Source organism: Microchirus variegatus (assembly GCF_963457635.1).
Source record: "Microchirus variegatus genome assembly, chromosome: 22".
NCBI lineage: Eukaryota > Metazoa > Chordata > Actinopteri > Pleuronectiformes > Soleidae > Microchirus > Microchirus variegatus.
The window spans coordinates 5035859-5047997 of NC_139823.1; the positions used below are offsets into that span (position 1 = coordinate 5035859).

At 43.5% G+C, this 12139-nt stretch overlaps 2 protein-coding genes across 2 annotated transcripts; both read left to right on the forward strand.

The window, feature by feature from the left end:
• Positions 1-696: 696 nt before the first annotated feature.
• LOC310942951 (protocadherin 8) lies at positions 697-4321 on the forward strand (the record flags this gene model as incomplete). The annotated part of the gene is made up of 3 exons (XM_083908425.1): positions 697-3108; positions 3238-3436; positions 4008-4321. The coding sequence occupies 3 exons, from the start codon at positions 697-699 to the stop codon at positions 4319-4321; spliced, it is 2925 nt and encodes a 974-aa protein (XP_083764551.1).
• Positions 4322-5954: 1633 nt separating this feature from the next.
• cnmd (chondromodulin) lies at positions 5955-8671 on the forward strand (the record flags this gene model as incomplete). The annotated part of the gene is made up of 7 exons (XM_083908426.1): positions 5955-6026; positions 6134-6268; positions 6668-6808; positions 6927-7040; positions 7195-7348; positions 7674-7882; positions 8444-8671. The coding sequence occupies 7 exons, from the start codon at positions 5955-5957 to the stop codon at positions 8669-8671; spliced, it is 1053 nt and encodes a 350-aa protein (XP_083764552.1).
• Positions 8672-12139: the final 3468 nt, after the last annotated feature.

Sequence of the window (12139 nt, forward strand, 5' to 3'; positions counted from 1 at the left end):
CAAAGGGTTCAGGCAGCATTCATATACTGACCCAAAGTAACTGCACAGCTGGCAAAAACGCGTCAGGGTTCAGTTCAACTGTACTAAACATGGCTGCTGTGAACGCACCCTGAAGCTCTGGTGAAAATGTAAGCGTCCATGTATTTGTAAATTGGTACTTTTCAGTGTTTGACTAAAAAGGTGCCTTGTTTCCTGTTTGAGCCCCCCCCCCCCCCCCCCCGCCCTTGAAATGTTTGTGCACACCACTGCAACAGAAAAGAAAGAGAACATGAAAAGAAGGTTAATAAAACCATCTCTGTGCAATAGCTGTGGTTAGATGATAAAGAGTGCAGTGGCATATATTTCTGCCCATTTTTATATGCGCTTATAGCTGTTTTTTTCTTTTTCTTTGTTTTCTTTTTTTTTTCACAAGGGGATATTTTTAATTCTAAAGTGGGGGATTGGTCACACTTCGCCTCATTAGCATGAGGAGCAGTATAAACCCCGCCAAGGCAGGATTTTCGAGCTGTGTGTTGAAGGGGAGGCAACAAGCGTGTCTGACTGGCTGCGCGCAAGGAGCGAGTAACTTTCACTTTGAGCTCATTTCAGTTGATAAAGGCGCGGGAGCTGCATGGAGCGCGCACTCTCCAAGTCTCATCTGTCCAGCACACAATGAGGTTGTTGCAGCCGCCTGCCAGGGGAAAGATTACTACGAAGATGACGATGCGGGGGAAATGTATAACTTATTGGCACCGTTGGATTTGTATATTTTCAATCCATCATTTTTTATTCGACTCACTGGTTCAGTCCGAGGGGAATACTATCAGATACCAGACCGATGAAGAGGGCGCACCAGGCACAGTCATCGGAAACCTCGCCAAGGACATGTCCTTGAGTCTGTCTCATTCCTCCAAGACCAATTTTCGGATGATGAAACAATTCAACGACTCATTCATCAGGGTGAGAGAAAGCGACGGAGAACTCGCTGTCGGGCAACGGATAGACAGGGAGAGAATGTGCAGACACGCGCCACAGTGCCTCATTACTTTTGACGTGGTGAATTTCTCCAAAGATCGCTACAAATTGATCCACGTTGAAGTGGAAGTGAAGGACATCAATGACAACTCTCCGGAGTTCCCAAACAAGGAATCTATAGTGGAGATCTCAGAGAACGCAGCTCTGGGCTCCCGTGTCCCCTTGGACCCTGCAGTGGACGCAGACGTTGGGTCAAACTACATACAAAGCTATCAGATTTCTGTCAACAGTCATTTCACCATTGATGTGCTCCTGAGAGCGGATGGGGTTAAATATGCGGAATTGGTGCTAATGAAAGAGCTAGACAGAGAGACTCAGCCGTCATATACTGTGGAGCTGGTCGCCACAGACGGCGGTCACCCGTACAGAACGGGGTCAACCAAGATCACTATAAAAGTGACTGACTTTAATGACAACAGCCCTGTTTTTGACCAGAATAGTTTCTCTGTCAGTTTGCCAGAGGACGCGCCGGTTGGCACAGTTATCCTGAGCCTTAACGCAGTGGACGCAGATGAGGGTCTGAACGCCGAGGTCGTCTACGGGTTCGGGAAATCGGTCTCTCATGAGATCCGAGAACTTTTCCAAGTGGATCACAAATCGGGTCGGCTGGCGCTCAGGAGCCCGCTGGATTATGAGGACAAAAGAACCTACGAGCTAGACGTGCAGGCGACCGATCTGGGAGCCAACCCGACCCCCTCCGTGTGCAAAATCATAATTCACGTCACGGACGTTAATGACAATGTCCCAGAAATCAGCATCACCCCGATGACCTCCATCACCACAGGCATCGCGTACATCAGCGAGGCGGCAGACAAGGACAGTCTGGTGGCGCTGATCAGCACCTTGGACAGAGACTCTGGTGTGAACGGGCAGGTCCACTGCACTTTGTACGGACACGACCATTTCAAACTCAGACAGGCGTACGAGGACAGCTACATGATAGTGACAGCAGCCGTCCTCGACAGGGAGAGGGTCAGTGAGTATAATCTGACGGTCATGGCTGAGGATTTCGGCTCCCCCCCGCTGAGAAAGATCACTCAGTACACCATCAGACTCAGCGACGAGAATGACAACGCCCCGCACTTTGCAAAAGCCGTCTATGAAGTTTCAGTGGTGGAAAACAACGCTCCAGGCGCTTACATCACCACAGTAGAAGCCAGCGACGCAGATCTGGGCATCAATGGCAAAATCACTTACAGACTGGTGGACGGTCTGATCATGGGCTCCCCAGTGAATACTTTTGTCTCCCTCAACTCAATATCTGGCTCCATATATGCTCTGAGGAGTTTTAATCACGAGGTGATGAAACACCTGGATATACACATCCAAGCCAGTGACGGAGGGTCACCACAGCTGCAGAGCACAGCTGTGATTCGACTAAAGATAGTCGATCAAAATGACAATCAGCCCTCCATTATAGAGCCCCCACTGTACAAAGGATCGGTCGAGTTTTTCCTGCCCAAAGATGCACCTGCAGGTTATGTGGTAACCCAGATAAAGGCCACAGATGCTGACGAGGGCATAAATGCACAGTTGTCCTATAAAATCATAGACGGGGGGCACCTGGGTTTCTCCATCAACAGAGAAACAGGGAAGGTGCACGTGAGCAGACAGCTGACGTATGATCTCACTGACAATGTCAAAGTCACAGTGGCGGTCAGTGACAATGGATCCCCTGCACTTTCCTCTACAGCCATTATACATTTAAGCTTTATAGAGGGAACTTTACCCAGCTTGCCTTCCTTTGCCCCTAATGACAGTGAGGAGCTCTTTGAATGGAACATGTCCCTAGCCATAATCATTGTACTGGCAGGGAGCTGTTCTCTCCTCCTGCTGGCTATCATTCTCATTACAACCATTTGCAGCCGCAGGAAGAAAGAGACAAGGGAGAGGGGGTGTGATGAAAAAGAAGACATGCCAAATGTGGAGAAAGTGGAAAGTGGTCATATTGATTCAGTGATTGCCGGCCACAAAGGCAAAGTGTTTGATGCCCATCCATTTCCAGAGAAACCTCCACTGGCCAGCAGCAACACAACAGAGATAGGGTGTGAAGATGGCATGCAGACAGCAGGCGTCTTCGAGTCAAACAGCAGGGTGGTGGAGGGAAAATTAAAGGCAAGTTCTCATTATACAGAGCTATTTAAAGTGTGTCACATATCGCCCTTTGTTGTCGACTGCAACATTTTGACTCCAAATGTGTGCAACATGTGTGTGTCATTGCAGGGTTATTCGACACTGCCAGGATACGGGAAAGAAACTGTGAGGCCCATAACGATATGGAAGGGCAATTCATTCACAACAATCTCTGCAAGAGATCCACACATCAGTGGCAAGGACAGTGGCAAAGGGGACAGCGACTTCAATGACAGTGACTCCGACTTGAATGGGGATGTGCACAAAAAAGAGTCACCGCCAATGAACAGTGAGTATGAAAAAGCACAATAAAATATATAATGCTGGATCAGAAATTCAGCTGGAGTCTAATAAAAAAAAAAACACATCACAATGGTTTCTTCTTGACATCTGTATTCAACATCTAGATTTATTAAACAAGGACTCACTGGGATGTTGTTTTCTAGAGTGTAATTTACATTGGAATACAGTACGGCTGAACAATTAATCGAATTATAGCGAAATCGCATTACAGCATACTGCAATTTTCAAATTGCCAAAAAGCCAAAATGTGTGTCAAAATATCATTTTAGATTCATTATTGTCATGATCTATACACATCCTACTCTACAGACTGAAGAGAACCTCTTTGTTTCTTAAAGATCTGCACAAATAACAGACAATAATCCTTTTTTCAAATAAAAATGAGTAAAAAAAAAACACCGTTCCCTCAGATATCGCAATTCCTGTCAAAATAATCGCAATACAGCATGAAATATAAACCACACACCCAGAAAGATAACATTCAGTTACAATAATAATCTGATTTAACTCACTGGATTGTTCGTGTCACCTCCTGAAACCACTGTTCTTGCCCACAGGTCTGTGGGCGTGTACGAGCGAGTGCAAAGTGCTGGGACACTCGGACCGATGCTGGAGTCCCTCAGCGACGAGGCCCAACACGAGTTTGGCCTCTGCACCGCACCTGTCAACGTTTCCCAAGACGGCTTCACTTCCGCGCGACACCAGAAGGGAAAACTACTACCCGGGTCACGCGACCAAAACTAACGCTCTGCAAAGTGTGTACGAAAAAGTCCAACACCAGGAATTTGATTACATCCTTGTCGGTCCGCCGACACCGGCCAGAATACAGGAAGCGGATGAGATATCGATTCCAGAGTACACAAGCTCTTAAATGACAGATGAGAGACTCATCAGAAATGGATTTTGTCTTTATACTGTACAGTACTTTTATCTTAATTGACTCTGTGTTGGACTGTCGCAGTGTTTTGTAGTATGTCATGTGTCTTTTGGCTCATGTAAGACTGTTCATTTTTCCTCATGTGTAATATGCAAAATTTTGTACATTAATAATATATTTTTCATAATGATTCAATGTAAAGAAAACTTTTATTATGGATTTTCAAAAGCATGCGTTATTATTTAAAGGGGGGCATGACCATTGGACATTTAGGCTGTGAGGGGTCTTCTCTGCTGTGGATAAACAATCAATATGAAAGATGACCATGTTTGTGGTAGATTTTTGTCACAATGTTGCACAAATAAATGGCTTAATGGAAATCATTCAACGCATTTAGTTATTCAAGCGTATTGAAGTCAAAATATGAAGGAAATTAATGCATGAATTAATGCAATTTGCCTTAAAGGCTTATAAACCACAATAACCCAAATGACCCTCCATTACTAAATTGTTAATTAGCATATGTCCACGTCTTATTCTGTTCATGGTAGACAATGTAGCAACTGTGTAGCCGCCATTTGCATGCAAATACCACATTTTTGATCAAATGCTTTTACAATTACATATTTTCAAAGGTCAAAGAATCCCATCACCTTTTCTGATTGCCTCCCAGCTTACCAATTATCCAAAAAATGTGCTTCAATCTGTTTCCAAGCAACAGCAGCGCTGCACGCTTGAACATCTCGTCTTCCTGCATTTCCTCCTTTTATGTTGTAATGAGGACTGAGTAACCTTGCCCACACTGTACCTTTCTCGCATTTGTGAAATCAGGAAATGTAACAATTAAGATCATTCTCTGTGTGTGGCGTGATCGAGTGTGATAATGGAAGCCGGTGCAAATCTTGGAGCACATGAAGAGCAACACAAGTCTCATTTCTAGCAGTGGAATATGCTGCTGCTGACACCTGGAAGCAAAATATGCCAGGACATTTAAAAAATAAGTGTAAAAGTGCCATATGTAAGAATGTGGCTAAAAACGGTTACTACATTCAAATTCAAAATACCGAAGTCTTTGAGGTTTCGTTTTCTGACGTAACTGGCAACCCGTGGTTGCTTGGCAGCTGAGATTCTACTGACTGCAATGATTGGTAGACGGCAGTAGGTGGCGCCACATGCCAAAACATGATTTACAGTCTGCAAAAGATTTTTTTTTATGCAAATATTTTGTCTGTACTGTTGTTGTTCAGTTTGTTATGTGAACATTATTCCTGAGTCTCTGTGACATATTAGGAGGATTTTATGGCCAGTTGCTTTAGATTTATTACATAATGCACCTTTAAGTATAATTGACTCATGTACTGTTTACATGTTTGCATACATACGGTGCACAGATCTCCCCCACAACGAGCTCGGAACTGCTTTTAGTTTTGTGTTTGGGTGCCACAGGATGGCCACCTTGTCTTGTGCGACCCGGACCTACAGGTAACGCTCAAATGAAGAATTTGGCTCGGAGAATTTATATCAGCCGTACGTCACTCACACTCAAGTGTCATATAGTCTGCTGTTGGATCGCTCGGATTCTACGAGGAGAGGCAACAGTGCAGAGAAGGAATTAAAGAGGAACGTGATGAGGGAGCCTATGGAAAAAGTCCAAACTGCTGCTCATGGATATGGCTGTTTTGACCGTTGCTCTCTTCTGGTAAGACAATGAATGGATTTTGACACCTGTGATATATAATAAAACTTTAAATCTTCTAGGGTTTCCCGGGAATGTTAGTGTTGTGTCATTTCTTACTTTGGTCACAGGGACACAGCACAGACACGTCTGCTGTCGTCGGTCGCCTCCTGAGATTTGGGGCTGCGGCTCTCATTGTCGGCGCTGTGTTGATGCTGTGTGCGTCCATGGCTGCTCTCTACCTGTGGAAAGCAAGTGATAAAAACGTAAGACAAAGAGACTGTTATGCATTTATATAATTCTAACATATAACTGACATATTTCAGAGTAAGGTGTTTCTAAATTGTTCCTCTAAGTCCAATACATCTTTCAAGAATAAGTGCGATGTTTGTTTGTGTGCTAATGAGCTCACCTGTAGGGCAAACAGCCCATCAAGGTCTGCAATAGCATCTCCCGTGGTGCACTGCTCAACTTCTCGGCATGCTAAGTCCACACAGAATCTCTGTACAAAAAGAAAAATACAGAAATCTTGGAACAGCAAAAGTCCTGAGTGAAGCTTCTTTTTCTTTGTACCTCACTTCTTTGTTTGATTGTTTTTCTTCAGCGTGATTTACATAACTCGACATAATCAGTCATTTTTAACATCCTCGCGTGATTGCTGCCAGGTTTACAATGTTCGTTACAGTATGAAGATCAATGGCGAGGTGAGGGAGGGCTCTGTGGAAATTGATTCAGACAACAACCTGGAGAGATTTAAAACCGGGAGTGGAGCCGAGGAAACCGAGGAGATTCATGACTTTCAAATCGTGAGTGAGTTTGTGTCCTTGTTCTCTCTTCCTGAGGTTTTTGTGTGTTTAGCAAAATAAAAAAAATACAGAACCAAAGCTGTCAGTGTAAACATGGCATGTCTGTGATTTGGTGCAGGGAATAACTGGAATCCGCTTCTTTGAAGGAGACAAGTGCTATATAAAATCCCAAATCAAAGCCAGCCTTCCACACATGGGAGCTCACAACAAAGAGTCACCACTGTTCGACCTGGTATATGCAGACTGCTTGATACAGAACATTGCAAATTGGAGAGGGGGGAAAATAAGGGTATTAAAAGAAGGCAGAAATAGAGACTGTTGTTATCAGTGTCGTTTATTGTTTTTCCCCCATCTAAGGATATTGGTTTTTTTTTTTCTCTGTCCAGACAGATAAATTAATGCCAGTGAGGTTTGATGAGCGCTTTGTTGTGTGGGTCGCTGGAGACCAGCCTCTAAAGGACACCAGTTTCCTGAGCAATAAAATACTCAGTCTATGTGGAGAACTTCCCATTTACTGGCTACAACCGAACTATCATAAAGGTTTCCATCTGTCTTTTCTTCTTATATCCATTCATTAAAAAAAAAAAAAGTCCTTTCATACAGAAGGGTGTATTCTGCATGAATCATCGCACATACAGTGCATCATGCACTACATTTGGAGTCATGCTAAAAAAAAATGGCTGCAGTCTTGAATTAAAAAAGAATGATCCTGAAATATGCAAGACCGCCTGATATCACTGCTGCAAATTTAATTATTCAAGACATCTGAGACAGACCCAGCTATGTAGGATTGAGCTCTGAGGACATGTATACCAACTTGTGGATGTTGACCCGATACTCTCGCCTCCTGTGGCTGCCCGAGCAGATGGGGGAAGGAGAAAGAGAGCGGCGCGGCGAGCCAAACAGTCGTTTGACACGGAGGAGTTGGAGGCAGCTGTGGAGGAAAAGGACCCAGTGAGTCACACAGAGGATGACACCTCCAGAGTCACAGAGGAAGAGGAGGAGGAGGCGGAGGAGGAGGAGGGGGCACGGTCGAGCGCGGGGTCAGCGTACAATCCTGAAAACCCTTATCATGTGAGTATCAAGTTTGTCAACACGGTTGTTTATGATAAACAAGGCTGCTGGTAAACTGAGGAACTATCTAGAGGCTTAAGCCGGAGCCTGAAGCAAGCCCTTAAAGTAACATTATAAATTGAAGTTTCTCTGTTTTTATACATGAATATGTAACACGTCCTTAAGAAGGCAGCGCGGTTAAAAATGTTTCCTCTCACAAAAAGGAAAAAAAAACACTGTTGTGAAATGTGCTAACCTGGTTTTACTCTCTCCGTCAGCTGCAGCACGTCGTTAACACTGTTGCTGCTTTTGAAAGGTGTCATATTAGTAGCTGTAATTACAGGCCACAAGGGTAACAGCTGCCCTTCCGAGCTGATGAACTAATGAATGGAAGTGAAAATTCCCACTGGTTATAAAAATTCATGTTGCCTGAGAGAAGCGGAGTCACGTGTTTGGGATGAGGATGAGAAGTTTTTTTTTTAACATTTGAATTGTAAATGTGTGCAAGTTTAAGTCAAGGAAAGAAAAAAAAACAAAAAAACAACACTGCTCTTAAAAATTAACATTGCTTCAAAACTGCAGCGCAGCGGAGCGGCCGGGGAGGAGGGCGCCGTGACCTTTGACACCATGTTAGACCACCGGGGGATCTGCTGCTCAGATTGCCAACGCAGCTACACTCACTGTCGGAGAATATGCGAGCCTCTGCGTGGCTACTGGCCGTGGCCGTACAACTACAGGGGGTGCCAGGTAGCCTGCAGAGTCATCATGCCTTGCCGCTGGTGGGTGGCACGTATTTTGGGTGTCGTGTGAACACACGTTGAGGTCACACTTAATGATATAGTACGGTAACAAAAAAAAAGGTAATAGTGTGGTAAACATGTAGTCGTTATAATTAGTGGTCATTTATATAGGAATCTTTCTGGTCAGGTGTTTCACCTGAATGGGGGAAGTGATTTTTTTTAATGCTGATGCAACAGGGAAGTTACAGGTGTGGATGTTATGGAAACGATGCCACATTAATGGACACTAAGAGGCTTTGTGAATAAAAAAAAAAAAATAATATAATAATTCAACTTTCAGACATGGTAATTATCTGTGAACAAATTCATTAATTAAAGTGAGACACCTCAGTGGCTTAAAGCATAGGTTTGACCTCTTACAACACCGTCTTATTTCCTGCCTTGTCATAACAATGACAGCTTGGTAATTAGAATTACCGTCATCAAACATCAGTGTAACACATTCACATGAAAATGTTTTGTTTTTTTTTTACCAAAATTGATAATTGTTCCAATTATAAACTTGAAATTCAGCCCCTCTTATGCCCTACGCTCGTTTGTATTTGTTATTACCAAGCTGTCACCATGTGATATGACCTCCCTATTACTATTAAAATGACTTTAGTATTACATTTTTCTTACTGTACTATAAAGGAAAAGTGTCTCTAGTATCTTCTCAGAATCACATACAGATATTTAAATCTTGAACTGGACTTTATATGCTATCAGAGTTAAACCTGTTATCGTGAGATTCATAAAATGATGTATGATTATGTAAGCTATTACTATCTTCACTAACTGTTTATCAGCCAGGGCTTTCTCCTTGTAGGCACACACTGCTTCATTACTACGCTGCCTCAGTAAAAGTGGGGGTATATAAATGGCATATTCCTATTTGCAGCTCAACAGACTCACAAATGAGCACATTCATTTTGCATCTTGTAGTAGCGAGGCTTAATGCACTGTACTGTGTTTAATGGAGGGTATGGGGCTGAATCCAAATGCTCAGCAGATCATGTACCTTTTCTGACTGAATAGGCTTCAATAAATTCTAATTACACAATATGCTGGCTTTGATGTGGCTGTTTTTGTGCATGCGTGTGTGTGTGTGACTGAGGCATTGCACATGCTGTGGGGACCAAAGCCTTTTAAGAGACACATTATAGGGATTATTTTTTTATGGGGACAAAAAAGATAACGTTAAAGTGAGAAGTTAATGCTGTTATGTATACATGTATTTTTGTTACCTCTTTTTTTATTAACACTGACCTTGTCAGGACCAGTAGTCCTCATGGGGACAAAAACCTGGTCCTAAAGAGGCAGAACCACATTGTTAAGGTTAGACATCTACTGGGTAGCTCAGTCGTCAGGAAATGTGCCCGATGAAATTATGAAGATGTCTGTCCTTCTGTCTCTCTCTGTGTCACATGGTGTTTCCATGGTTGCACAGGGCTGCTTTTTCTGATAAAACTGAAGTGACAGCAATGGATGCCATAACTTACACTCACAGCTCAGAATCAGTTTAAGAGCACTGCAATTTGTGTGCACTGACATCTGCATTGATGTGATGTAATGTGAGATGAGTGTCAAAGCAGTGACGGGAGCCATTCCCACAAATGTGACATTTCCATTAAATAAATAAAGAAAAGATGTTGTCTATGAAAAGAGGAGGAGTGTTGATGCAACCAAATAACATGATCATAGACGCAGGTTTTTTTTTTTCTTGCACAGCTGTTACTGTGACTTGTAGCATAGCCACTCTGAAAGCCGCAAAATCAAAAGAAATCTGATTACTGTCTCCAAAGCCATATGCCAACTTTCTAAATAATTGAAAGGACCCATGTTGCGATCAAGACGATTTCACAGAGGGTGATCCAGGCACATCAAATTACAACAGATGTGAAATTGCACCATATTTGCCACTAAAACCACATTGAAACTATCAAGCTGTGTGAGGAAACAACACAAAGAGATGCTTGTCTCTTTGCTTGGAGATCTTTCCTGGTTTTCACGGGGGTAGAGGTGCTTATCACATCTGCGGTGCCGATAAGACGGCCTCCGTGCTTCCGTAGGCTGTATAATATTAATCCCTCTCCCACATCTGCTGATGCACTTAAAGGAAGGTGACAAGCATGACATATCCAGGACCTCCTGATGGCTCATGCTCTGGAGTGCAGCCGCTAAAAGAGCTCCAAGTACCCTCAAGTGATGTAAATTTGCAGGGGGAGTCCAATTTCCATCATAGTGCTGTCACTGCCATGGTCATTAAACTAAATCATCCCGCTGCGTGCCACACAGCTCCCATTTTAAAGTCCCCTCAATAATGGAGTTATACTTGGACTGCAGATTGCAGCACAACAGTGAATGACCTAACAGCACCCATAAGAGTCGCCTACACATTACTTTATCTTCACAGGCAGACAAAGTTTGTACGGGCGTGAGAGACAGCGAGACATTATCACTTAATTGAGAGACATCTTAGAACCTTGGATGCACCAGCTGCGGTTCAACAGGTCCGATTCTAAAATAAGCAACTGCCGTTGAATTCAAATGTGATTTGTTTCATGTGCCTGTTGCTTTCTTTGGGATTCACGCAGAATGTGTTGATACAGCAGCAGAAGACAAAGTGCTGGAAGGAGATGAGAAACACAGAGAGTAAAAATAAAACTAAAAAAACACAAGCAGCAACTGAAAATGACATTTAAACTGAGGGGGGAAATGCATAGCTCAAAACAACTGCAGCTCTGTTATCCCGAGGCCCTGCTTCTTTCATTTTTCTGTATTTTAACATGCTTCCTTTTACAATTCCACTCCTAGGAAGAGAAATGAAATGTCCCCCCATTGAGCAGAAAAGACGAATGTGTTGGAGAGCAGCTTCAGTGTGTGAGACAGTGGTGCCTTTTTGTTTGTCTCCCCCTCTGGAGCCAAGCTTACCCTGGGAGCCCTGCAGGCCAGGGAACAAACAGAGCTCTGTGAGCACTGACCCACTGTGCCCAGCAGCCAGACAGCAAACCTCCACTCCTGTGCTAATAGGAAACCACAGATGAGGAGTACACAGCAGGGGGAGCTTTCTCACATCCACCTGTGCTTTCATCATTGCCCATCAAAACAAGCAAAGGCAGGCAGGGTGCTCTGGTGACCACTGAATCAAAAGCTTTTTTTTGCCAACATCCCTTTGGCACAAACACTTGGCAGAATACATTTGGTATAACGTTATCTGTGATTTATTCCGTGGCATGGATTTGTGCTAATCAAGCCCATGCACCTACTATACCAATAAATATGTCAACAGCCTGTCATAAATTTGCCTGTAGTTGCATGTGTATGTGCACGGGCAAGTGTGAACAGCAGTGCAAAGTGAGCCACTCTCGTAAGCGTGTCCTACATTTGATTGCATGTTCTTCATTACGTCCAGACATGAATGAAATAAACAGTAGTGACAGTCCATTTTGCACCCTAACCACAACACAGAAACCCTTTTAGGCGAGCTCATTATGTT